This window comes from Artemia franciscana, chromosome 16, assembly GCF_032884065.1.
Source record: "Artemia franciscana chromosome 16, ASM3288406v1, whole genome shotgun sequence".
NCBI lineage: Eukaryota > Metazoa > Arthropoda > Branchiopoda > Anostraca > Artemiidae > Artemia > Artemia franciscana.
This window is the reverse complement of record NC_088878.1, coordinates 10,577,483-10,604,924: the sequence shown is the minus strand read 5'-3', so window position 1 is coordinate 10,604,924 and position 27,442 is coordinate 10,577,483. Positions and strand designations below refer to the sequence as shown.

The following is a 27,442-nucleotide window of genomic DNA, read 5'->3' as shown; positions in this document are numbered from 1 at the left end:
ATTTAAGCTTTAGTGTAAAAAGCGAGGCATTGACGATGTGGTGAACCCCCTCATATACGTAATAAGAACATACGAATATAGAAGTTTGTTACCTATGCTAATTCGTAAGTTACGTATGTTTTTACTAATAAAAACGTTCGTAAAAAATTAAAAGTTCTAGTTCCTTTTTAAATAACCGAACAATTGGAGGGTAAATATGCCTACTCCCCCGCTCTTTTTTCTCAAAATCGTCCGATCAAAACTATAAGAAAGCCATTTGGCCATAAAAATAAATTAATATGCACATTCCGTTTTACTTATTCATGTGCGGAGAGCCAAACTCAAAATATGCCTTAATTTAAGACGTTCAGAAATTAAATAAAAAACAAGTTTTTTAACTGAAAGTAAGGAGCGATATTAAAACTTAAAACGAACAGAAATTACTCCGTATATATAAGGGGCTGTTCCCTCCTCAACGCCCCTCTCTTTACGCTAAGTTTTTTTACTGTTTTAAAAAGTAGAGTTGAGAGAAAGAGTCAAACTTTAGCGCAAAGAGCAAAGCGTTGAAGAGGGAGCAGTCCCTTTCATATACGGGGTAATTTCTGTTCGTTTTAAGTTTTAATGTCGCTCCTTACTTTCAGTTAAAAAAAAACTTGTTTTTATTTAATTTCTGAACGTTTTTGAATTAATGCATACTAATTCTTTTTTGGCTAAATGGCTTTCTCTTAGTTTTGATCAGAAGATTTTGAGAAATAAGGGGTGAGGAAGGAGGCCTAGTTGCCCTCCAATTTTTTGGTTGCTTAAAAAGGCAACCAAAAATTTGTGATTTTTAACGAACGTTTTTATTAGTAAAAAATATACGTAACTTAATTTCTCATCCCGATTTTTAATTGACACACTGCACAATCTTGGCTTCTGCTTTTCGTACTCAGAGGTAAAAATTTTTTTAGAGATGTGCAGCAGTAAATCAAGCGCTGCTGGAAGAGTCCGAAGAGAAAGCACATTTTTTTTCAGTATGTAGGAGATAAAGTCGATCATGATATTGCTACTATCGAGGGCCGGAATACCTTTCATGGAATGGGTGGAATGGGACTTTTTGAAGTGTCTACACCTGAGTTGCCGGCAACGGAGCTTTCAATGCCAAGAAAAGAAGAAAGTGGAGATGAGATGAAGTCAATCGGCACCGTGCCGTTCTACACCTACCAAAAACCCGCCAAGTCGCAACCAAGGACTTTTGTTTGTTTGACGAACAGTGGTGACACCCATGACAATGAATGCAAAGGTGAAACGCTCTGGCGCATCTCTGGCTTTTTCAAAAGCTCATACATGAGCTGGTCGGCCTTTATATGGTCAATACACCAAAAGCTACCTCATCCGGGAAAGTCAAGTATTCGTTTTTTGCCAATGATTAACCACAACCCAAGCGATATCTCCTGTGTTTATTCTACACTTATGCATGGTAACGAGCGCGCTGGTCGAGCTGGAAAAACTTTAGCCATTGCCTTTGATCAACCGCTTTACTGGAAGGCGAAGTGTATCGTAGATGCAGAGCCTGCCAGAAGTGCTTTAAGAAATGCTAGTGTTTTTTTGGGGATTTTTTTTGTGTGATTAAGCTGATTTTTCTGAACATTTTGGTGAAAAAAAAATTCTGTTGCAATTTCCCCTAGGTCAAACCGTGTTTTTCCTCCACTAATAGGGTCTAGAGACACTCAACCAACAATTTATTTTCCGTTGAGTCTTTTGTTTGAATCATTTCTGTACGACGGAAAAGTGTCCTACATATACAGACAATTCCAAAATTCAAATCGAAAGGTAGAAAGAAGAGCCTTCTATGTTAAATGAAAAAACGTAGTCATAAGCCATGCTTTCATTCAGCGTTTTATGAACAAAACGGAAAGCAAATCAATCGATGACACTATAAGAAAACAGTTTTTTTTGGCACAGCTTAGGAAACAGTTTCAAACTGGCTGATTCATCTGGTGTCATATCAGTAGAAGACTAATTCAAAATGGTGAAATACACACAAAACCATAGACCATACTGAGATTCAACTGCAAGGTGCAAAAAAAGAAAAATACTCTAGATTTTGGAAAATACATTTTTCCCTAGATTTTCTGAATTAACGCCACTGGTTTTATCTGAATATTTACGAATACATAGTAAGTGACAAAGGAAGTCACTGCTCCTTTAGCAAGAAAAGGAAACAGGGTAAACGATAGGGTCACCAAATTTCCATGAACTGGTAGGCCTATACATCTTGGAGCAACACGAAACACAGTTTCGTCATGTGTTGGCACGCGCCACGAGGTGTGTGTGATTTCAGAAAGTTGGCACCTTCTCCGGGAAAAACAATAAAGACTTCGGGAAAATTTATTATTTATTCTAATATTTTTTTAAAGACAAATTTTATGCCGCATAGTTTGTCCACAGTAAAAAAAAAATATACTTAGTATACCAATTTGATAAGAAATACAAGAAATAGACAGGAGTTACCTAGAGGGATATGCACCAAAAGATTCCTTCTGAGTGATAAACTATGAAGCTTGGGCAGACTACCCAATTGTGGAGGTATATGAGATATTTCATTGCAGGAGGCATCCAATTCTAAAATAGAAAAATAGATCAATAATTTAATTAGAATTGATTATTAAAATTAGAATTACTTAAGTGATTGAATTGATTAAAAATAAATATCGGATTCTTTAGCATAGACAATAGGTTCTCAACTAATTTTTTGTCATGCTCCACCTAGGCATTTACAGAATCCTGGTACCCTTCCTACGTTATATTTAATTTTGTTACTCAAAATTTTACACACATTCACCTGAAGGAAGCTTAAATCGCCATAAACTTGGTATTTTATTCGAGGCATCCTCTACACATATTTCATACTATTTTTTATTTATTTGGCACAATATACTAATTATACTAAATTTTGTCTGTTTAAAACACCTTTTATATAATGCAAGACGTCATTACAATAGTACCATGTATATTTTTGCTTTTTAAATGTAGCCTATATGAGGGTGACCTCATTGGGATGAAAATATTCTTTTTAAATTAATGCTCTAGAGCATGGTCAGCGAAAGGTGCGCATCCTGAACGTGGCCCGTCAAATATATATACTACGTATTTTCGACGCAACACCTTAAACTAGGTATCCTTTTCTGAGACCAAACTGCCATTTTATGACGAACAAATAAATTTTCAATAGGTAAAAAATCCATTTGTTTAGACAGTAAAAAAAAGAACAGGTACAAAAGTCCAGATATATCGATCACATATACAGAGACTGTCATCAGTAATATTACTAAAATAATATAACTGAAACTAGTATTTTTATACACAAAAAATAAAAACTTTTCGGGTCTTTCACAAAAAAATGAACATCCAGTTTGTTCACTAGATTATTTTTAGAAAGAGTTCACTGGCAAAGTTCATTTAAAGTCTTGATGCAAATTTCCTAATCTTGCCCAAAATTTAAATAAATTTCCAATGAAGTTGGCAAAACCTTCCGAATAAATTGAAAGGGCCCTTTTTAATAGCCGAAAGTGACTGGAAGACGTTAAAAGGCTCGACAACTATGTTTTTGATGATGACACCCCCCAACCCTCAGTTCAAGGGTTGTAAATTATGCCCTGGGGGCATACAAGGTTTTTATAGAAAGCATGGTCGTCTGAACTTCGGAGAAGGCTTATTGGATTAGTAATCAGAAGTTATAGTACCCTTTAAAGATACAAAGTGATCGGAGGGCAGATACCCTCCTCCACACCTCGCATTTCCTAGAAATGCCTCTGATAGATTTGAGATGGCCATTTTTTTTCGTAGAAACTCCGAAAAAGGCTCATTCGGTTGGAAATTGAAAGGGCTAGTACCTTTTCAACTGGAAACAGAATATGTTTGAAATATTTTCAGTTTTTACTTTCATGAAAAAAAAATTATCAAAACTTTAAGGAATAAATATCAGTACATGTCAATTAAACTGACAATCCACGGTTTTCCAGTAAAGCGTAAATTATGTTCTGGTCTTGAGAAGGCATGGGGGGTGTATTTCATAAATAAAAACTTTAAGGAATAAAAATCAGTACATGTCAATTAAACTGAAAATCCACGGTTTTTCAGTAAAGCGAAAATTATGTTGTGGTCTTGAAAAGGCATGGGGATTATCAGCCCTACTCATATTACGTTTCGCTCGTTTTGAGTTTGACTCGGCTATTTATTTTAATTTCTCTTCGTTTTGAATTTCATTTATTTATTGATAGTGATTTGGGGTAGTTTTACGCTTGGAAGATTATTTGACTTTATAAAAAAAAAAGGTTTTTCAACTGAAGGTAAGGATCAACATTAAAACTTAAAACACACAGAAACTATTACGTATTTGAGGGGCGTTGTCCCCTCTTTAATACCTCGCTCTTTACGCTAAAGTTTGAATTTTATCCCAATTCTCTAAGAACGAGTCCTGAAATACAAGGATACCTCGCTCTTTACGCTAAAGTTTGAATTTTGTCCCAATTCTCTAAGAACGAGTCCTGAAACACAAGGGTCGTTTAATTAAAACAATAAGAAGCTTTTTTAAAGGCACTAAAAAAAACATTAGCATAAAGGGGGAGGAGTTAAGACTGGACATAATTCCCCTCATAAATGTAATAATGTCTGTTCGTTTAAGTTTTAATGTTGTTGCTCCTTACTTTCAGTTGGAAAAAAAAACTTTTTTATCTAATTTTAAATAAAAACATCAGTCCATCCTAGATAAGGTATACTTAGAGAGGGTGATTCAAAGGTGTGTACCGATTGCTAAAGTGGCTCCAAACGAGGTAACCCTAATACTCAATAGCAATAAATTATTGGATTTTTGCCCCCAGGGGCATTATACTATTGCATCTTTATTTTTGTGGTTCAAAGCGAGATAGCCTGCAATTCGTCCTTTTGTAGATGGAAACTTATTGACGTATTTATTCGTCCAAACAAGCTAAAATCTTTTTTGTCCGTTTTAAAGGTTCCTTGAGCTTACAAGAGCCTTTCTCTATTTTAGTCATTTTTCCTAAGAAATTAATTTCATAATCAAAACCCCGCAAAAATAGAGCAGAATAATTACGCCTTTTAAATAAGTTGCTGCTGTTTGCTAAATCGGTTTCAGTACTGATCAAAAACAAAGTGTAGTCGCTATAACACGTAAGTACCGATTTTTTTTTCTTTATTGACTTAGTATGGCATTATGAACCAGCTGCTGGTAAGAAATCAGCCAAGAAAATCATAGCAAATTCACAAAATTAGTTAAGATTTATTTATATCCTAGAGTCAAAAATTTTACAAATCAGCTGAAATATTAACGCATGAGACTATCTGAAGCCTTTATTCACCTACATCAAAGTACTTTATTCATGCATTTTAAACAAAAATTCGTTTGGGAAGGGGTTGGCTACCCTATGTAGGGTTGTTTTTACCAGGGGGGATGGTAAGTAGAAAACCACAAGAACTTTGTTTTGACCAGGATTTACATGAGAATGTTTCTACTTTTCCCTCTTCTAATATGGTTTACAATGTCTTCTTTTTTCTACAGTGGGTAAGAGGAAGGGGGGGTCCCTGGTGATATCGATGAAAGCTGCTGTTCCCTTTTTCTCCCGTTAAGTCCGACCCTGATTCTTGAATATGAGCAGAATTACACGAATGAGTAGGCATTTTTCGAGTCATTTCATTGCTACGGTCAAGTTTTATCTACTTACCATATTTACATAGCGTTCTTGTTAAACTAGTTACTTGCAAAAATAATCTTCAAGAGAAATGACTAGGCATAATTCTGACTTGTTTAGTCATTATAAGCGAAATGCCAACAAACTATTAGTGAACAGTAGTATTAGTGATAATCACTGGATTCATTGTTTCAAAACTAGCTACATCTTAGTAAAGAGCGAACCATTTGCCAGAAATTAAAAAACGCTTTAAAGAAACTGTCCAGCGCCAAAAAAAAATCCTGTGTAACTCTATTCTGAAAATAAAAATTTAAATGCAGATTCAACTGGACAATAGCTTCTAATTACGAGAAGAAATTTTGAGAATTCAAAATAGCCTAAGACCCTTCAAAAATTACGCCCAATTGAAATAAAATACATATCTTTGAAATGGCAATTGTTGAAAACCATTGGTGACTTGGTGACTAGCCAAGGAACCAATGGTTGAAAACCATTGGTGACCATTGGTGATCATTGGTGACTTTACAGTCACCCGTCTCGAACAACACGGTGGTGTTCGAGGGTAGCACTGTACGGGTAGCACTAAGATGATAGTACTGATGTCTCTTCTTTTCTGCTTTCTCCCTAGGAGTAATCGTATCGAACCAGCAGTTGTAGAATATCAGAAGAGGAATTGTTTGATCAGAAATCAGAATATCTAGTTCCCTTTTCAGGTAACAAATAGATCTTACCAGGTTCCCAGTTCCCCATCTTATAAAACGAGCAAAATCGTTATTTAGGATGGGAGGTAGCACGACTGTATTAGTCGTGTAGTCGACTTAGTGGAATATGATATACTCAAATGGCTTTGGTTATCTGTAATCAAAATACATTAAATGCAAAAAATATGTTCATCACTTGTAAACAGAACCTCTTTAAGGCTTATGGGGTTGCACCCTGACGACTAAAATCAAAAGTACAAATTACTCTTCGGACTAGCTTTTTGAAACCACAAAGTATTCTCAAACTCTATCAGTCACCCATCTCGAACAACAAGGAAAATCATATTTTTACACGGGTAGCACTAAGATGATAGTACTGATGTCTCTTTTCTGCTTTCTCCCTAGGAGTAATCATATCGAACCAGCAGTTGTAGAATATCAGAAGAGGAATTGTTTGAACAAAAATTAGAATATCTAGTTCCCTTTTCAGGTGACAAATAGATCTTACCAGGTTCCCATCTTATAAACCGAGCGAAATCGTTATTTAGGATGGGGGGTAGCACGACTGTAGCGACTCAGAAAGCTGCCAGATGGATATCTGTCAGAATACAATAATTGGATAAACTGAAAAAGCGAACCCAGGCAGCTTTTTCAGAATACAATAATTGGATAAACTGAAAAAGCGAACCCAGGCTAAATTGGCTACTTAGGTCTACTTTTGCAGTACTAGCAGGGTTTCTAATAAGTTTCCTTCTTAATTTAAATTCTCAAAGGTGTTTTCTATAAGGTGTGGCTTGTCAGTATTGTGAGGCTTGTGGGAAGTATTCCTGGCTAGTAGCTTTTAGTCTGTAAATTCAAACTATTGTACCCACAGCTTCAAGACAACACACAGGCCACGTAGTGGCGCAGAGGGTTTGACCTTAGCTTGATAATATGGGATCCAGAGATCAAACCTTGTTGTAGCGATTAAATAAAAGAAAGAAGTTTTTTCAACTGAAAGTATGGGGCAACATTACAAGTAAGTAGCAACACTAAAACTCAGAAAGAACAGAAATTATTCCGTATATGAAAGAGGCTGTCCCCTCCTCATCACCTCCCTTTTTACGCTACAGTTTGCACTCTTTGTCACAAATCTACTTTCAAAAGTAAAAAAAAAACTTTAGCATAAAGAGCGAGGTGTTGAGGAGGGGACAGTCCCTTTCTTATACGGAACAAGTCTTGCTGTTTTGAGTTTTAATGTTGCTCCTTACTTTCAGTGGAAAAGAAAAATTTTATTTAATTTCTGATCATTTTTATGGCATTTGCCCGTCGACCAACTACCATATAGCAATCGCAATTTCTGTTCGTCCGTCGGTCTGATGGTCCCGGTTTTGGTAGTTCGGGTATTTTCAGATAAGCTAGGACGGTGAAAGTTGGCAGGCGTATCAGGGACCGGACCAGATTAAATTAGTAATAGTCGCTTCCCCGATTCCACCATCTTGGGGGGGAGTGGAGGGATGGTTAATTCGGAAAAATTAGAAAAAATGAGGTGTTTTTAACTTACGAACGAGTGATCGGACTTTAAGAAATTTGATATTTAGAAGGACCTTGTATCTGAGAGCTCTTATTTTAAATCCCGACCCGGATTCGGTTACACTGGGGGGAGTTGGAGGGGGGAACCATAAATCTTGAAAAACGCTTAGAGTGGAGAGATCAGGATGAAACTTAGTGGGGAAGAATAGGCACAAGTCCTAGATACGTGATTACCATAACCGGACCGGATCCACTCTCTTTGGGGGAATTGGGGGGGGGGGGTGGAATTTCCAGTGCTTTGGTGAGTTCGGTCCTTCTGGATGTGCGAGGACAAGGAAAATTGCTAGGCGTGTCATGGACCTGTACAACTTGACTTGATAACAGTCGTTCCCCGATTCAACCATCTGGGGGGAGGGGCTGGAGGGAGGAAAAATCGTGAAAATTGAGGTATGTTTACCTTACGAATGGGGGATCGGATCTTGATGAAACTTGGTATATAGAAAGATCTCGTGTCTCAGATGCTTCATTTTCAATTCAGATCGGATCCGGGACACTGGGTGAAGGGGAGAAACGGAAACCTTGGAAACTGGAAATCTTGGAAAACACTTAGAGGAGAGATCAGGATGAAACTTAATGGGAAGAATAAGCACAAGTTCTAGATACGTGATTGACATAACCGGACCGGGTCCGATCTCTCCGGCGGAGTTGGGGGGATTTCTAGCACTTTGGCAAGTTCGAGAATAAGCACAAGTTCTAGATACGTGATTGACATAACCGGATCCGATCTCTTTGGGGGAGTAGGAGGGATTTCTAGTGCTTTGGCGAGTTCGGTGCCTCTTGACGGGTTAGGATGATAAAATTGGTAGGTGTGTCAGGGACCTGCAAAAGCTGACTTGAGAACAGTCGTTTGCCCGATTCATCTGGGGGGCTGGAGGGAGAAAAAATCGTGAAAATTGAGGTATATTTATCTTGCGAATGGGTGATCGGGTCTTAATGAGACTTGATATGTAAAAACATATCGTCTTAGATGTCCCTTTTTCAATTCAGACAGTACGACTATCACATTAGCTGTTTAAAAATGTTTTGTTTGCCCCTTAATTTTAACCTCCTCCCAACCTCTAAATTTAGGCTACAAAGCCCATCTAAGAATTAGACCTTACTCTTGACCCAAAAGATCCTCACACCAAGTTTCAAGAAAATATCTTGAAACTTCCTTCGAGAGTTGTAATAACTCTAGCACCGAGTCTAATCTTAGGTTCCGACCTCGTCACAAGTGCCATATGAGCTCTTGACTCTTGTTCAAATAATGACAGTAAATCTGGATCACCCTACATGAAGGATTCCCTCCCCTCACGAGAAAATCCTCCGTTAAAACTTCCTCCTGTGTAAAATAGACTTCCCTCCGTAAGATTCCCTCCAAGTAATGCCCCTGTTAAATTCCCTCCAGGCAATTCCCCTGTAAAATTCCCACCAGTACTGAAATTCCCCACCGCCGTAATATTTCTTACGGACGATTCAGTCTGAAGAATTCTTCTTATAAATACTTTCATTTGAAAAATACTTTAATTTCCAATCGTTTTCCGATAATTCCAGAAATCACCCCTTCCAAGGAATTTTTTCCAGGAAATCCAAACACGCTGAAAATAGCCTACGGATAATTCTCCAGAACATCTCCACATGCAGAATTGTGTTGGCAAAGACAATGTCCGACAAATAAAATTAATTTCGTACAGGAATCCTTTCAAATCCCCCAAGTGCAAAATTTCCCCTGGAAAGTTAACCCCAAGAAATTTCCCTCCCCACGAAAAATTCCCCCTGTAGAAACCTATCCGAAAAACGCATCATTTTGAGCCCCCTCACATCGAGGTCACTTCTATAGTGGGAACCTATCTCCCATAGAGTAGCAAGTGCGTGATTCAAAGGCCACCTATTCAACATATGAGTTATTGTAGTTTATGCTCCAACCAGAGACGTACCGAAGAGCGAAGCAGATCTCTTTTTTTTTCAAATTCTAACTTCTCCACTTAAGAAGGTCCCGAGACGATACCTCATTTTTATTGGAGGTGACTTTAGCACCAGAACCGGGGGAAAAGTATCCAATGCTGAGTCTACCACTGGCCACTTCAGTCTTGGAGCTAGATGTAGCAGTGGATCTAGACTTCTTCACTTTCCCATAAAGAATGATTTGGTCATTACTAATACCTTATTCAAACACAAACCCATTCATAGAGCCATATGGCATTCAAGAGATAAAAGAGCGAAAAGCCAGATTCATCCTCATGTTCCACCGTTGGATATCAGTGGCTGCGAAAGTTGGAGCAGATACTGTCCAAAAACTGGGTCATATCATCTTCCATTCAAGTTAGATCTAAAGTTGCGACTAGTTGCACGCCCCAACAGGAAACCTCCGCCAAGATTTGACACCAATCGCTTCGATGATCCTAATATACGACAGGCATTCTGCTTAGAGATGTCTAATCGCTTTGAAGCTCTCAAAGTGCAAGCGACCAACTAGAAAACCCAATGTTTCGATGAAGAGTGGTTGACCATACGCAATACAACCCACGAAGCTGCAGAAGCTACGATAGGATACCACAAGAGATTATCCAAATAATGGATGTCAACACGCACAGTTCAGCTCGCTGAGCATAAGCAAGAGATACCACGACAAGCTCGCTGAGCATAAGCAAGAGATACCACGACAGAAAATAGGAGTTGTTAATGCACCTGAGAAGAGAATGTCACCAGTCGGCTAAGAATCATAAGAACCAGTACTGGGAGAAAATCGCTGAAGACATGTAGGCCACTGCCTCCACATCCAACACCAGGAAGATGTATCAGCTCCTAAAATCAATTAGGAGTAAATCACATAAGCCTATTAGTACGTCCATCAAAGATGAAAACGGCAAGTTACTTTCAAATAATTACTCTCTCCACAGCAATGAATCATAATCCAATCAAATATCCAATCGAATGAGCCCTTCTCGAAGTTTCTACGACAACTCCTTGGACACGAAGTCCCATGGTCTAAAACAAACAAACAAAAATACATTGTGCCCACATCGCTCTTTACTTAGCCAGCGCTATACGCTAAAGTTTGACTCTTTCTCTCAACTCTGCTTTTTAAAACAGTAAAAAACTTTAAGTAAAGAGCGGGGCCTTGATGAGGAAGCAGCCCCTTTCATATACGAAGTAATTTCTGTTCGTTTTAAGTTTTAATGTCGCTCCTTACTTTCAGCTAAAAAAACTTGTTTTTTTATTTAATTTCTGAACGTTTTTGAATCAATGCATGTTTTGATTTTGGCTCTCCGCAGAGGAATAATTAACACGAAATTTGCAAGTTTTTTTGGCTAAATGGCTTTCTCATAGTTTTGATCGAATGACCTTGAGAAAAAGGAACGGTAGAGGAAGCCTAGTTGCCCTGCGATTTTTTGGTTAAAAAAAGGCAACTAGAACTTTTAATTTTTTACGAATTTTTTTATTAGTAAAAGATAAACGTAACTTATAAATTAGCTTACGTAACGAACTTTTGTATTCTCATGTTTTTATTACATATATGAGGGGTTCACCCCCTCGTCAGTACCTCGCTCTTTACACTAGAGATTAAATTTTGTCCCAATTCATTAAGAATGACCCCTGAATCACAAAAGCCGTAGAATAAATAGTTGAAATCACTAAAAATACTTTAGCGTAAAGAGCGAGGTTTTAGGAGAAGGTGAGCCCCTCATATGCGTAATAATTTCTGTTCGTTTTAAGTTTTAATGCTGATCCTTACTTCCAGTTGAAAAAACTTTTCATATTTATTTTTTCTTTTTTTTTATAATGCTAGAAAATCCTGCGCTCCCTTCATGGAAATTTTCTTTCCCCATGACAAATTCCTCGATAGAAAGTTCCCCCAACATATTCCCCTCTTGTCAACCCCTTCCCCAACCAAAAAATCCCCCTGAAAACGTCCGTACACTTCCAAATAAGCACTACTATTTGTAAACACTGGTCAAAGTTTGTAACTTGTAGCCCCTCCCACGGGGACTTTGGGGGAGTAAGCCGTCCCCAAAGACATAGTTATAAGGTTAAACTTTTCATATTTGTTTTTTCATTGTTTTTTTTTAATAATGCTAGAAAATCCTGCGCTCCCTTCATGGAAATTGTCTTCCCCCATGACAAATTCCTCGATGGAAAGTTCCCCCAACATATCCCCCTCTTGTCAACCCCTCCCCACAACTAAAAAAACCCCCCTGAAAACGTCTGTACACTTCCAAATAACCATTACTATATGTAAGCACTGGTCAAATTTTGTAACTTAAAGCCCCTCCCACGGGGACTGTGGGGGAGTAAGTCGTCCCCAAAGACATAGTTATAAGGTTTTTCGACTACGCTGAATAAAATGGCTATCTCAGAATTTTGATCCGTTGACTTTGGGAAAATAATTAGCGTGGGAGGGGGCCTAGGTGCCCTCCAATTTTTTTTGGTCACTTAAAAAGGACACTAGAGCTTTTCATTTCCGTTAGAATAAGCCCTCCCGCAAGATCCTAGGACCACTTGGTCGATACGATCACCCCTGGAGAAAAAAAACAAACAAACAAACACGCATCCGTGATCTGCCTTCTGGCAAAAAATACAAAATTCCACATTTTTGTAGATAGGAGCTTGAAACTTCTACATTAGGGTTCTCTGATACGCTGAATCTGATGGTGTGATTTTCGTTAAGATTCTAGGACTTTTAGGGGGTGTTTCCCCCTATTTTCTAAAATAAGGCAAATTTTCTCAGGCTCGTAACTTTTGATGGGTAAGACTAAACTTAATGAAACTTATATATTTAAAATCAACATTAAAATGCGATTCTTTTGTTTTTGATGTTCTTTGGAATTGGTATCAAAATTCCATTTTTTAGAGTTTTGGTTACTACTGAGCCGGGTCGCTCCTTACTACAGTTCGTTACCACGAACTGTTTGATACCGCAAAGACTCAAGTGCTTCATTTAGTTAGAAAATTTTTGTTTCTTTGACGCTCAGTTCTAATGAAATATAAAAAAAAATGATGAAAATATAATAATTTAGAAACAAATTTGGACTATATATTTGCACATTAGGAGGCCGGGGGTAGAATATAGCGGGTCTGCAGGCAAAATGTGTTAGGTACAATTAGTCTGCATATTATGAAGTAAGAATTTTTTTTCGTACTACAAACTGCCCCTGACCGCATCACCTTCCATGGGGCTGCGAAACTGCCGAAACAAGCCTAAAGCAAGGGGCTTTTTATGGCACTTGGTATTAACCAAAGTGACATATAGCAATCGCCAATTCTGTCGGTCTGTCTGTCGGTCCCGTTTTGCTACTTTAGGCACTTCCAGGTAAGGACGATGAAATTTGGCAGGCGTATCAGGGACGGAACCAGCTTAAATTAGTAATAGTCATTTTCCCAATTTGACCATCTGGGGGGGGGGGAGGAGTGGGGGCCGGTTAATTCGGAGAAAATAGAAAAAATGAAGTGTTTTTAACTTATGAATGGGTGATGGGATATTAATGAAAGTTGATGTTTGGAATGATATTGTGTCTCAGAGCTCTTATTTTAAATCCCGACCGGATCTGATGACATTGGAGGAGTTGGAGGGGGGAAACCTAAAATCTTGGAAAACACTTAGAGTGGAGGGATCGGGATGAAACTTGATGGGAAAAATAAGCACAAGTCCCAGATACATGATTGACATAAACGGAATTGATCCGCTCTCTTTGGGATAGTTGGGAGGGGGGGGGGTTATTTCTTAAAATGAGAAAAAATGAGGTATTTTTAACTTACGAAAAGGTGATCAGATCTCAATGAAATGTGATATTTAGAAGGATATCGTGGCTCAGAGCTCTTATTTTAAACCCGACCAGATCTGGTGACATTGGGGGGGGAGTTGGGAGGGGGAAACCTAAAACTTGAAAAACACTTAGAGTGGAGGGATCGGGATGAAACTTGGTGGAAAAAAAATCACGAGTCCTACATACATGATTGACATAACCGGAACGGATCCGCTCTCTTTGGGGTGGTTGGGGGAGGGGTTAATTCTGAAAAATTAGAAAAAATGAGGTATTTTTAACTTACGAACGGGTTATTGGATCTCAATGAAATTTGGTATTTAGAAGGATATCGTGTCTCACAGCTCTTATTTTAAATCCTGACTGGATCTGGTGACGTTGGGGGATGTTTGGGGTGGGGGAACCAAAAATCATGGAAAACGCTTATATTAGAGGGATCGGGATGAAACTTGGTAGGAAAAATAAGCAGAAGTCTTACATACGTGATTTACATAATTGGAACTGATCCGATCTATTGGGGGGGGGGGGGGTTAATTCTGAAAAATAAGAAAAAATGACGTATTTTTAACTTACGAAGGAGTGATCGGATCTTCATGAAACTTCATATTTAGAAGGACGTCGTAACTCAGATCTCTTATTTTAAATCTCAACCGGATCAAGCGTAATTGGGGGGGGGGGCAGTTGGGGGGACCGGAAATCTTAGAAAATACTTAAAGCGGTGAGATTAGGATGAAACTGGATGGGAAAAATAAAAACCTGTCTAAGATACGTGACTGACATAACTGGACCGGATCTGCTCTCTTTGGTAGAATTGGAGGGGGGTAATTTTGAAAATCGAGGTATTTGTAACTTACGAAAGGGTGACCAGATCTTAATGAAATTTGATATTTAGAAGGATCTTGTGCTTTAAAGTTCTTATTTTAAATTCCGACCAGATCCGGAATTGGAGGGGGAAACCGGAATTCTTGGAAAACGTGAAAATTGGGGTATTTTTATCTTACGAATAGATGATCGGATCTTAATGAAATTTGATTTTTAGAAAGAATTCATGTCTCAGAGCTCTTAATTCAAATCCCGACCAGATCGTTTGACATTGGGGGGAGTTGGAGGGGGAAATCTTGGAAAAACACTTGGAGTGTAGGAATCGGGATCAAGCTTGGTGGACAGAATAAGCAAATTTTCTTGATACGTGATTGACAGAATCGTACTGGATTCGCTCTCTTTGGGGGAGGGGTTCAGTGATTTGGCGAGTTTGGTGCTTCTGGACGTGCTAGGACGATGAAAATTGATAGGCGTGTCAGGGAGCTGCACAATTTGACTTGATAAAGTCGTTTTCTCAGATTCGACCATCTGGGGGGCTAAAGGGAGAGGAAAAATTAGAAAAAATTAGGTATTTATAACTTACGAGTGGGTGACCGGATCTTAATGAATTTTGATATTTAGAAGGACATCGTGACTCAGAGCTCTTATTTTAAATCCTGACCAGCATTAAGCCTCTTATTTTCCTTTTTAAATCAATCTATTGATTCATAGAATTTTGTTAGAGCTCATACCATATGATCTCTTGGCTCTTAGCTCTTCTCGCCTCGTCACAAGTGCCATATGAGCTCTTAGCTCTTGTTTTAATATGGAGCGGGAAGATTCAGGTTGGTCACCTCTGCATCTAATGGTCTTTTCCGGCAGCGGGTTTAACCAATTTGTCACTATTATCAGATTATTATTTTCCAACAATTCACTTTAAAGGAAAGTTTTAATATGCGACCATCCGGAACCACACAATAAAAAGAAAATTGTCATTTTTGACAAGTAAGAAATATAACTGTGGACAAAGGGTCGAAAACAACAGCACGCAATACTTATATTAACAACAATTTTCTCCTTTGCTTCTAGCCATTTCATAAACAGAGAAAAACCAGCCATTGATGATTGTCATAATTACTAAATGACTAATTTAAGTCTATTGAGAGTCACTTTATCTTTAGTCCCTAATTGACCATTTAAAGCTCAATAAATTACAATCCTATTAACTTAATTTCTTGAAGATTTGGCAGCCTTTTTTGCGATGTGAAGGCCACATGTTGCCAGTGGTTTATGGTATTGCTGTGTCATATTTAAAGTCAAAAAACAAATTTTTACAAAAAAATGTATCTTCGTATACACGATAAGTAAAACGAGTATCTTTGGACAAGAGATATGATATAATATTATATGATATCATAAAGATAACGCAAATATCTTTTGAAAAGTAGCTTCTCTGTGATACGATGTCATATTTGAGCGACTCCTGCTGCCAGATTCCCATTCCCTATGGTTCGTTCTTTACTAGATCCAGCTAGGCTTTCTCCTGTGTGCGATAAGTGACGTAACCATTGTCAAACATTGCGGTTGCAGAGGCAACTGCAACACAATAAAGGACTATCTATGTGATGACATTGTTCGTGTTCTGTATCATCGTATATATAAAAATACAGTTTTTGTTAAATTTTCTTCAAAGAAAAAGAGCTAATGTAAAAATATTTAAACTAAGGTTAGAGCAAGTGTTATGGGCTTATTGGAAGAACTGTCGGCTAGGGTACTTGTGTATTATCCGGTTTCATAGCCACAAAGACAAAACTCGATTTAGTTTGCTACGCATACTGATAGAAGATAGTGTCTGAACATGGATTTTGAAATGAAGATTTGGTATTTGCCAAAGACTGAAAAAGAGGCAATTACATTTTTCTAGAATAAGGGGTTGTTGCCCACAAAAAAACAGTACTTGTTTATATCGAATACATATATACAAATGCACTATATACTACACACTACTATATCAAGTACCTAGCCTAACCTAACCACCTCTATATATAAAATATTTAATTAAAATATACCTGCATCGTAGTTTGTTTCACGAAAGAACCCAACTTCACTTATTGAGCGTGTTCTGAATAATACACACGTACCAAAAACAGTACTTATTTTTTACCATCATGGAAGTTACCCACAAGAACTACTTGTAACAACACAAATCTAATAAAAAACAACAGCCCTGTTTCTATTCAGAAAAATCACTACTGAAAGGGTATGAAGGTTGTTTCAAGTTTTGACCCGAACCTTCTCTATTCTAATATTAGTCACGACTTCCCGAGAAATCGATCTTTCAGTGGTGCTATGGCGATGTTCTGTCAACTATCTGCTATTTAATAATAATCTAGAAGGGCAGCTTTCTTCCCCCGCGCATGGCACACTTCCACCAAGCTTGGCGCAAGCCCCTAGTATACATTTTTTTTTGCTAGACCCTCGATAATACCTTTGCACATAGGAAGTCACAACATGGTTCGTGCCTTGATTTTGTTTTTGGCTCACTATTTAGAATATTTTTCGGTGTGGCATACTTCAAACGCGATTTCTCGGGATTCCATCCAACCACAGTTTGATGATGGACAAGAAGTATTGCTATGAGCCCAAAAACGCACTTAGGGGCTCTAATATTGGGTTTATTTTAGGTTGTTCTAAACTAAATCGAAGGAAGAATTTCACCCAGAAGGTGTTCAACAAGCCAATTATATACTTCCCAGACAAATAACCTTTATGATTGCTGAAAACAGTTCATATTATTCAGGTAACGTCTTTAGTCTCTCGAATTTTGAATAATTCGCCAGCTCAACAACTTTTTTTTTCAACGCAGAACGAAGATCCAACATATTTCCATTTCATCAATCAACTCATTTCATTCAAGAGGAACCGCGTCATGTTCCAGTTCAGAAACGAATGTCAATTCAGTGTCAAGCACGATGAAGCTGCAGACTTTCAGGCGTCCAATTAAACAATAAAAAGTACAGCATTTTACGTACATGACCGAATTCAGATGACATCTGAAGACAAAACCAGAGATAGATAATATTCTGGGATCAAGTACAGCGAAAGAAAAGACTACTGACCAGATGAGAGAACAAATATGTAATATTAAAATGTGCAAAGCGATAATATTTATTTCTAGGTATTCTGCTATTAATGGTAAAGCAAGGTTATACAACAAGGGGTACTTGTCTGTTGCACGAACACGGTCAAGAATTACGCTGTGTAAGATGTGACAGAAACCGGTTTGCCTCTCTGGGATCGGTTATGCTTTGCTTATTTTGAGTGAGAACAAGAGCTAAGAGCTCATATGGCACTTGTGAGAGCTCATATGGTATGAGCTCTAACAAAATTCTATGAATCAATAGATTGATTTAAAAGGAAAATCAGAGGCTTAATGCCTGTCAGGATTTAAAATAAGAGCTCTGAGTCACGATGTCCTTCTAAATATCAAAATTTATTAAGATCCGATCACCCACTCGTAAGTTATAAATACCTATTTTTTCTAATTTTTCCTCTCCCTTTAGCCCCCCAGAAGGTCGAATCTGGGAAAAGGACTTTATCAAGTCAATTTGTGCAGCTCCTTGACGCGCCTACCAATTTTCATCGTCCTAGCACGTCCAGAAGCACCAAACTCGCCAAATCACTGAACCCTTCCCCCCCCAACTCCCCCAAAGAGAGCGAATACAGTACGGTTACGTCAATCACGTATCAAGGACATTTGCTTATTCTATCCACCAAGCTTCATCCCGATTCCTCCACTCCAAGTGTTTTCCAAGATTTCCCCCTCCAACTCCCCCCAATGTCAAAAGATCTGGTCGGGATTTGAAATAAGAGCTCTGAGACATGAATACCTTCTAAATATCAAATTTCATTAAGATCCGATCACCTATTCGTAAGATAAAAATACCCCAATTTTCACGTTTTTCAAGAATTCCGGTTTCCCCCTCCAACTCCCCCAATGTCACAGGATCTGGTCAGAATTTAAAATTAGAGCTTTAAAGCACAAGATCCTTCAAAAATATCAAATTTCATTAAGATCTGGTCACCGTTTCGCAAGTTACAAATACCTCAATTTTCAAAATTACCCCCCCCCCCAACTCCACCAAAGAGAGCAGATCCGGCCCGGTTATGTCAGTCACGTATCTTAGACAGGTTTTTATTCTTCCCATCCAGTTTCATCCTGATCTCTCCGCTTTAAGTGTTTTCTAAGATTTCTTGATGATAAAAATACCCTTATATCAATATCCTAGGTGAAACCATTACTTTACGGACAAATTCTCATTAATATTCTAACAGTAATTAGTTGAGCATGATTAATGAACCTTTTAGAGACTTCCCGGATTTGATGTTTGACTCAATTCCTCAAAGTCGCACTTACCGGGTTCTACTTTAAAGACACTTTGTCAAGAAAGCGACAAAAAATTAAACAAGGATAAACACGGGATAAACATGGGCCCGTTTGCTCTAATGGAGATCTCTTTTAGATAACTTCGAAGACCACACTGCCTTTCCATGACGAAAGTATAACAGTTCAAAATAGGGATGAAACCTTTTAATCGACAGTGAACAGATATAAAATTTTTAACTGGATATTTCGAGTACATATACAGTGTTCATCATCAGCAGTAAAACATGCTGATGATGAACACTGTATATGTGCTCAAAATATCCCGCTAAAAATTTTATATCTGTTCACTGTCGATTAAAGGTTTCATCCCTATTTTGAGCTGTTATACTTTAGATCTCTTTTAAGTATTAAAATCAACATGTCTTTATTTTATACTGTATTTGTCTCCTCTATTTTTAAAAAGCTCCTAGTGAGAGTTTTTCCCACTAACAAATTCAACTAATTATTTTTTGTTTCACGGTACAACTTGACAACTTTAACAAAATGCATGTGGATTTCACTAATCAAATTGTCTTATCAAATTCGAATTTAAGGGGAGAATATGATGAAGCCATTGGGTGAGACTTCCTGGATTTGATATTTGACTCGATTCCTCAAAGTCACACTCACCGGGTTCTACTTTAAAGATACTGTCAAGAAAGTGACAAAAAATAAACATGGATAAACACAGGAGCGAAGTAGGCAAATACCATAAAATATTTATCACTGGATGTTACTGTTCCTTGAGATGCTGCTTTTCCTCTGGGTAATGTGTCAAGATGACTATTGTGTCGAGATGTTGTTAATAGAAAAGTATCTCCAAACAAAGGATTACTGTTTATATTTAAAAAGAAAGAAAAAAGGCCTATTCAGTAGAAATAATTTGAAAGACTTATAACTATCATTAAATAAAACTATCAAAATAAACCTCTTTATATTTCTGTTTAAATATCAATCAATCTAATTCTTCTTCAAATATATGCAGTCATAGCACAAGGTAAGAAGTACATTTTGTTAGGCAGCGTTGTCGAATAATTATTTATTGTATCCACTGGTCTATGCCTATGATTTTATTGAGCAGAACCAAAGGATTACAATTTATATTTAAAAAGAAAGGAAAAAATTCTAAAACGAACAAAAAACAAGCAATATTTCTCCCGATTTGAGATACTTTGGGCCAATGTAATAAATTTTTCCGCCAAATTTAATTTCCATTAGTCAAAGTGTAAGAAAGTAGCCAAATCTGGCAGCTAACATAAGAGTGCCAAGGACGTCAAAATAAGTGCCATTTTAGAATACCTGATAACCACCATCTTAAGATTTTTCTCTTGGTTGTTTCAAAATTATAAAGCTTATTATATATCTCCGTCACTTTTAAAATTCATTAGTTAAATTTGACTTCCGTGAAAAGCTCTGAGACATGAGTTCCTTCTAAATATCAAATTTCATGAAGATCCGGTCACCCGTTCTTAAGCTAAAAATACCTCAATTTTTGTAATGTTTCCAAATTAACACTCCCTCCAACTCCCCCAAACAGATCGGATTCAGTCCGATTATGTCAATTACCTATCTAGGACTTGTGGTTATTCTTCCCACCAAGTTTCATCCTGATCTCTTCACTCTAAGCGTTTTCCAAGAATTTCGCCCCCCCCCCCCAATGACAACCTTAACATTAACAACATGTTGATTATATAAGAGAAACAGGCTTTCAAAAGAAAGCTCCACCTTCTTGATTTCTTTGGTCCCATATGTTTTAGCTATTTTTAATAGCTCATTTTCACCCTTAATTGTCACCCTTATTCTTATTCATCCTAGCCGGGTCGGTTGGTGCGCTGGATTTGGGATCCTTTGTCTTAAAAGACGCGGGTTCGAATCCCAGTGTACCCAATTGTTCAGTTTGGAACGGGAGTCAGTGGCGTGACTCTGTAAGCTTAGCCAGAGTCGACCCAGCTTTAAATGGGTACCTGGAGAAATCTGGGGAAGGTAAACAGGAAGGGTGTGCGAAAGCACAGGATGGTTGGCCCCCAGCCCCCCATTGCACTTCCTGGCTGAAGGGCCAAGAAACAGAAATCAGCACCGCCGGTAGGGGCTGTAAAGTCTAATGCCGTATCCTTTACTTTTTACCTTATTCTTAATTTTGCACCCACTACTACCAAGAATTGCATAACTAAATGTAGAGATCTTCTTCATTGGAAATTGGATTCCAAATTTTTCCCAATTCTTTAAAATACAGATGCTTGGATAGGTTCCCCTTCTTCAAATAATCAGATTGTATTTCCACTGCACTTGGTACTAAGAGAATTATTTCGTACAACTTATTTCATAATTGGGTTGGGTAAAGGTGTTCAGCCGTTTTTTGAGAAAGAGACATATATCCAAAAACACAGTTTTGAGAAAACTGGGTTCAAAAATTCCAAAAACCTCACTTCACTGGAGATCAAATAAGCCTGTAGTAAAGATTTTTAAACTTAATTTGGGGTTTTTTGATACTACACAAGTCGATAGGCGGCTTTTCAAGTATATCCGAACTTGGGAAGTTGTCCCTTTGGTCCTTACGTCTCTTTCACTAGAAACTTGAAAAACATACGCCCTTCTGAACAAACGAAAATTGGATATACATCTCTTTAGTTTTCTGGTCAGTTGGATATAAGTCTTTTACTTATATGATCAGTTGGATATACGTCTGTTCACGCGAGTAATGGCAAGGCTGGATATACACCAAGTCACTGAAGAGCTAAATGATGGAAAATGTATTTATTTCAGGTAAAAAAGATATAAAAAAAAATAAAGAAAGTAAACACTAGTTGATTGACCCCAATAAGTCTTCACTCCCTGTTGACGTTGGCAAATTTTGCCAAAAATCGCGGTTGACTCAATTTGCCATCAAGGGAACTAGCTTCTCAAGTATGACGGCAAGTTTTTCACTCTGTACGCCTCTTGGCTTTGACATCATCGAGGGGAAAAGCTGATAATCAAACCTTCGCTGTAGGAAATCCCATTCTTGAGGAGGTTCGTCCAAGTCAATTTTCACGGACATGGTTTGTTTGCCTCTGACAAAAGAAACTTGCACAATATCAGCTAAGTTACATGGCATTTTTTTCGTGTTTCTTCCTGACATCCACAATCTGAATTTCCAAAGCACATTTCCAGGATTTCATTTTCCCCCGGGCTTGGAAAATCAGCTCGTTTAGGCTCTGGAAAAAGAATGCGACTTTGGTGTGACGAATCTTTGACTCGATGTTGGCATGGACTGTGTCCGCACTCATGTGACTATGGCCTTTTTTAAGTAACGAAGATCAATTAGGTTGATTGTGCTTTCTGAGGCGCTGACAATCTGAACCAAACCAGTGTATAGTGTCTAATTTAGTTTTGGGCGATACAGTTGTCACAGTATAGTATGATGTCTTCCACTCAAAGAGAAGCCTGAACTTCAATGAATTTGTGAAGAGCACTTGCAATGTTCTTCGCATTTCTTCCAGAAATTTCCTCGTGCCAAGTCACAAAATACGAGCGACAAGTCGGGTTCCTTGCCCCAACTGATGCAAAGGTCTCGTTGAAAGTAAGGAGATGACTGACGAAAAAAGCGTCTTTTGAAGACGGCATCGTGGGCAGAAGAAGGATCTTCTCCAAGTCGAAGCTTTAAACCTTTTCGGTGGTTTTTTTTCATATACGATCGGCGTCAGTAGCGTAAAGGTTGCTCACTTTTTTACTTCTCTTGATGCTTTTCCAGGTTTGTTACCTCAATTTCAGAGGCTGATCCAACACTGATTTTGGCTGATAGGTGTGAGCAGGTATCACATTCATCAATAGAAGGCATTTTCAAGGAGACATGTTATTTCTTCAGTTCTTCTCGATACATATTCAGACCAATCTCCACTCCAGGATTTGTTTCTTTAAAATCTTTTACTAAGAAAGTAGTGGTAATTTCCCTTGAGAGATATTTCATGTTGACAGTGCTCGCGCCTATAGTGCGTCATAGAAGGCTCAAATGTCATAATGTGTCGTCTAACGAGCATTCTTTGTGCTTCTCCATAAATCTGTGCATGCTCTCTCGCAGCCTTTCTTCATTTGTCCACCATTCCACAGAGTTTGAGAGGATCTTCTGTGTACTTGCGAAGAACATGCTGAATGATCTTGTTGGATTTTTTTTTTTTTTTTTTGGGGGGGGGGGTAGCCCAGGATTGCCAAAAAGTTTTTTTTGCATACCTGCTTCAGTTCAGAATCAACTGGGAAGTAAAACATTGTAGATCTGTTCGTTCTAATAGAAGAATTTTCTGCAATTTAGACTCGCCTTCGCTTTGGCTTGCTGGCTGTGATGTACGGCTTAAGCGACTTGAGTTTCTGCTCAAATTCAAACGACCAGAAGGATTGATTTAGCTTTTGTCGCAGCTCCTCGGTAATAAGTGAGCACTAAAGCTTACATTTCCCAATCACACCAAGAGAGAATGGGTCTTCCTTGGATCAAAAACACTTCGTTGTCAATCTCAAAAACTGGTTCTGCAGCTGACTGAATACGCAAACTTGTTGAACGAGTAGATGGACTAAGCTCATTTTCACTGATAAGTGACCTGGACTGGCCGGCTTCAGTGTCAAGTAGTCCCTGTGCTAATGGCAGGACATCCTCAGTAGCATGTAGCAAAGTAGCAAAAGTAGCTCAGTAGCAAAGTAGCTCAGTAGCTACTTTGAGTCTGATCTTCTTGGATGTCACTTGATAATGCTGATACTGCAATATTCAATGCTAATGGTAGGACATCTTCAGCAACGTCAGCTGAGACAACTTGACTAAAAGAAAAAGTGAAAGTTGCATTCATCGAGAGAGTCTGATCTTCTTGGATGTCACTTGATAATGCTGCTGATACTGCAAGATTGAAGCAGTCTAAATTGTCTCGCAAAGTATGATTAAGAAGGGGTGCAAAGCTCATATCATTTGTTTCAGCAAGAATATATGTTAGCCTGGAGATGTCCATATCTTCTACTTCTCCGTTGGATGCCAGAAGCTCTGGGTCCACGTAGAAAGCAAAGGTTTCTTGAAGTTTCAGCTGCAGCTCATACTCCGAGTTCATCTCAGTTCTCCCGATGAGAATGTATGTTTCAGTTAATCGAGATTTGTTCGTGTCACCAATCTCTTTGTCATGCGAAATTTCAGCTTCGCAATGTTCTGCAACGATTCCAGTACCGTTTATTTATTGAATTGTTGACTGGTTGAAACTGGACACATCCGGCATTTCAATCTTTGCCCTCCAAAAAAAAAAATAGTTCCAACTGAGGAAATCGCTCCCGAACAGATGCTATTTATAGCGTTTTTGCTTGCCAATCACTTCCAATTTTGCTTGCCAATTACTTCCAAACAACTAACAGCACGAGTGCAACATTTCCCAACCGCCTTTATTCCAAGGCAACCATCCACTTACTCACTGAAGTCCGCGCTAAACTCTTCCCAGTCACTGACTGGCCTGGAAGCAAAATTTACAAAGCATTTTGCCTATCTTCCAAGCCACTTAACTTCTTGTAAAAACGATAAGGCATATGTATTAAGAACGACATAATATTTTAGTGAAAAGGACCCTACACCCGATTACCACTTGTCTTACAGTAAAAGGGAAGTAAACCAAGCGAAATAGTAAAACCAATAAATCCAACAGGACTGCAAAAGTAAGACAACAAGACTGGAGTGAACTAAGTGTTAATCGAGCAATCCTAAAGTTTAACTGAAAAGCCAACTTATCTTTGTATCACTCAACTAGATATACTTCATTATGCTGATTGCGTTAAGGGATTTTTTTTTTTCGCTGTTTGCCCAAATATAATGTTCAGAATATCTAAAGTCGCCCTCACAGCGCAAAATCCTACTATCAAGCGGGAGAGTTGATTCTCAGCACAAATGCTTCTTTTCTGTGGTCAGTGGTCAGTTCCAGGAAGTTTGGCACACTGCGTGAACAGTCGTTTTTCGTGAATTTTTTTTCGTGAACTGTTGAATAATTGTTTTTCGTGATACAATAACAGACAAAAGCAGATAGAGCTTTCACAAACCACAGTGAAATTCCACTATTTGAAAATTGGTGATTCATGAACAGCTGAAGAGAAAAGTAACGCATTTGCATCGGGTCTTCAAGCATCTTCAAGTTAATAAGTCATGGGTACCTAAATTCCCAATCACATTCCTTTTCAGTTAAACTTTAACAAAAGACAAATCAGACTTCTCTTTACCTTTTGGCAGCTATGTCATGAGCCCTTTGGACCATGGTCCGAGCTCTTTGAGGCATGTTCCTTCACACAGCTTTGGATGAACTCAGACAAGTTCACTAAAACCTAAATAGTTTTCGCTTAGCTCTACAATTTAAACAGACAAACGGTGCTCTAGTATCCGACTGAGAAAGACGTATATCAACCAACGTTTATAATACGATCATTTGAAAGACGTATATCCAGCCACGTGACAAAGGAATCAGCTTTGATTGGGTTTAGGATATACGTCTTCTTCAAAAAGAAAAGTTGGTAAAAGCAAGAGAATTTGTGGATATACGTCTGTTCAACTTCTAAACCGTTTAACTAAGAGAAACATAGATGGCACCAATAGAAAGAACGCGAAAATTTACCATAGAGAGTGCTAATATCTCAATTTCTTCAAAATGGCGTTTACGTCTGTTTCACAAAAAAAGGCTGTGTTATGGACCTGAAAAAACACGAGTCTTACCTAATAGTGAAGCTAAGCGACCAAATTCTTCGGGTAAACTAACTAATTTGTTATGAGAGACTAGAAGGACTTGTAAGGGCAGCTGAGATAAGCACGGGGGTAACACACTAAGTTGATTACGACTGAAAATGAAAATAGATTAATTGTATAATTTATACAACGAAATATCTTTCATTTTAAATATAATCTGATTGACAGTCTTAAAATTTGACTTGATATAATCTGACAATATAACTTGAAAATATACAAGAATAATCAAAAGAATAGAACAAGAATAACATATGCTTTTAACAATAAAAGGGCACTTTTCGTGTTATAGCGACAACACAAAAGAGGTGAAGTAAAATAAATTCAAATGAAATATGCCAAAATATAATGAAAATACAATAGTTTAGTAACAAGATTATGGAAAATACAACGGAGAATTATGGAAAGCAGGCCGTCCAGAATGCATAATGTACCTAACCACCTCTATATACTAAATATTTGATTAAAATATACTGCATAATTACCGTTTACCTCGCTCAGGTTAAGCTCATTATCTCCGAGTGGAAATAGAAAATCGGTTTCATTACATACCAAGAACAAGGTGAGGCTGCTATAACATGTAAGTACCAATAAAATAAATTATTTCATTACATAATTTAGCTAATAAATACATTTTTTTAATGAAATGTTATTAAAAGTTTTAAAAATGTATTTCGATAAAATTTGACTATATAACTTAAAATAAAGCAATAGACAGAAAAAACTATTCTCCCAACACGATTTTTTATACTCTTTCCTTAAGCAGCGTAGCCTAACCTTTCTATTTTATAATCTTACTTTCAAAAATAACGCATAAACTAGTCCTTAGGGAGAATTAAGGATTAATTAAGAGTCCTTAGGGTTAAATTTTGCCACGGAAATTTTGCAAACAAAAATTACTTGTTAAGGCCCGACTTAATTTTGAGGGTATTTTACGTGTCAATAGACAATATTAATTGATGTTGACTTTGCTAATCAATAGAACATTACGTTGGCCTATATTTTACGTAGGAAAAGATATTAAAGTTCTTGTGTCGTCTATTAGGGGGCCTGTGCCACAAAAGACTTTGAAAAACGCTTTATGGGGATGTTTCAACTGAAAAATATATTTTTTGGGTATTTTCACTGGAGAAATTGAAAAAAACGACAAATTTCCTCCCTTAGTAATTGAAAAACCCATTTTCAGCCCAACCCCTGCTAGACTGTCATGAATTTACAACCCTAGATATTAAATTTCTTGTGTCCCTCTTTTCAACTACAAAACCTGTCTGTAAAAATTAGATCCTATAACTATATCCTTCATTCCTTTCAAGTAATTGAAGACACAAGTTTCGAGCCGATCAGAAACAGAGCATTGGAACGGGACTTGGGAATCCAAAATCCAAACTGTTCAGTAAAAAACAACTTTTTGCACACATCCGGCCCCTAGCATCCTCCTGTTTAAAAAAATACGGCTATTATGCTAGGGCAATTCGGGCTAATCAGGAAAAAAGGGCCTTTTCTGCGCCACATTTCCAAGGTGGCCCAGTGCCCCAAAGTTCACATTAGAATTCTTTTGGCATAGAGAACTTGTGGTTTTCAGTTTCGATCCAATCAGAAAAAAGCACAAGAGCTAAGAGCTCATATGGCACTTGTGACGAGGCCGGAGGAGCCAAGAACTCATATGGTATGAGCTCTAGCCAAATTCTAAGAATCAATAGACTGATTTAAAAGGAAAATCAGAGGCTTAATGCCGGTCGGGATTTCAAATAAGAGCTCTGAGTCACGATGTCCTTCTTAATATCAAAATTCATTAAGATCCGATCACCCAC

The 27,442-nt window shown here is 37.8% G+C and overlaps 1 protein-coding gene across 2 annotated transcripts in view; it reads right to left on the bottom strand.

The window, feature by feature from the left end:
• LOC136037060 (DISP complex protein LRCH3-like) overlaps positions 1–27,442 on the bottom strand; it is a 120,132-nt gene that overhangs the window by 69,137 nt on the left and 23,553 nt on the right. For both annotated transcript variants that reach the window (XM_065719495.1, XM_065719496.1), the window contains exons 4-5: positions 25,605–25,726; positions 2,473–2,583 (exon numbers count right to left, since the gene is read on the bottom strand). In XM_065719495.1, the coding sequence (XP_065575567.1) occupies positions 2,473–2,583; positions 25,605–25,726 (233 nt within the window). The remainder of the gene's footprint in view (positions 1–2,472; positions 2,584–25,604; positions 25,727–27,442) is intronic.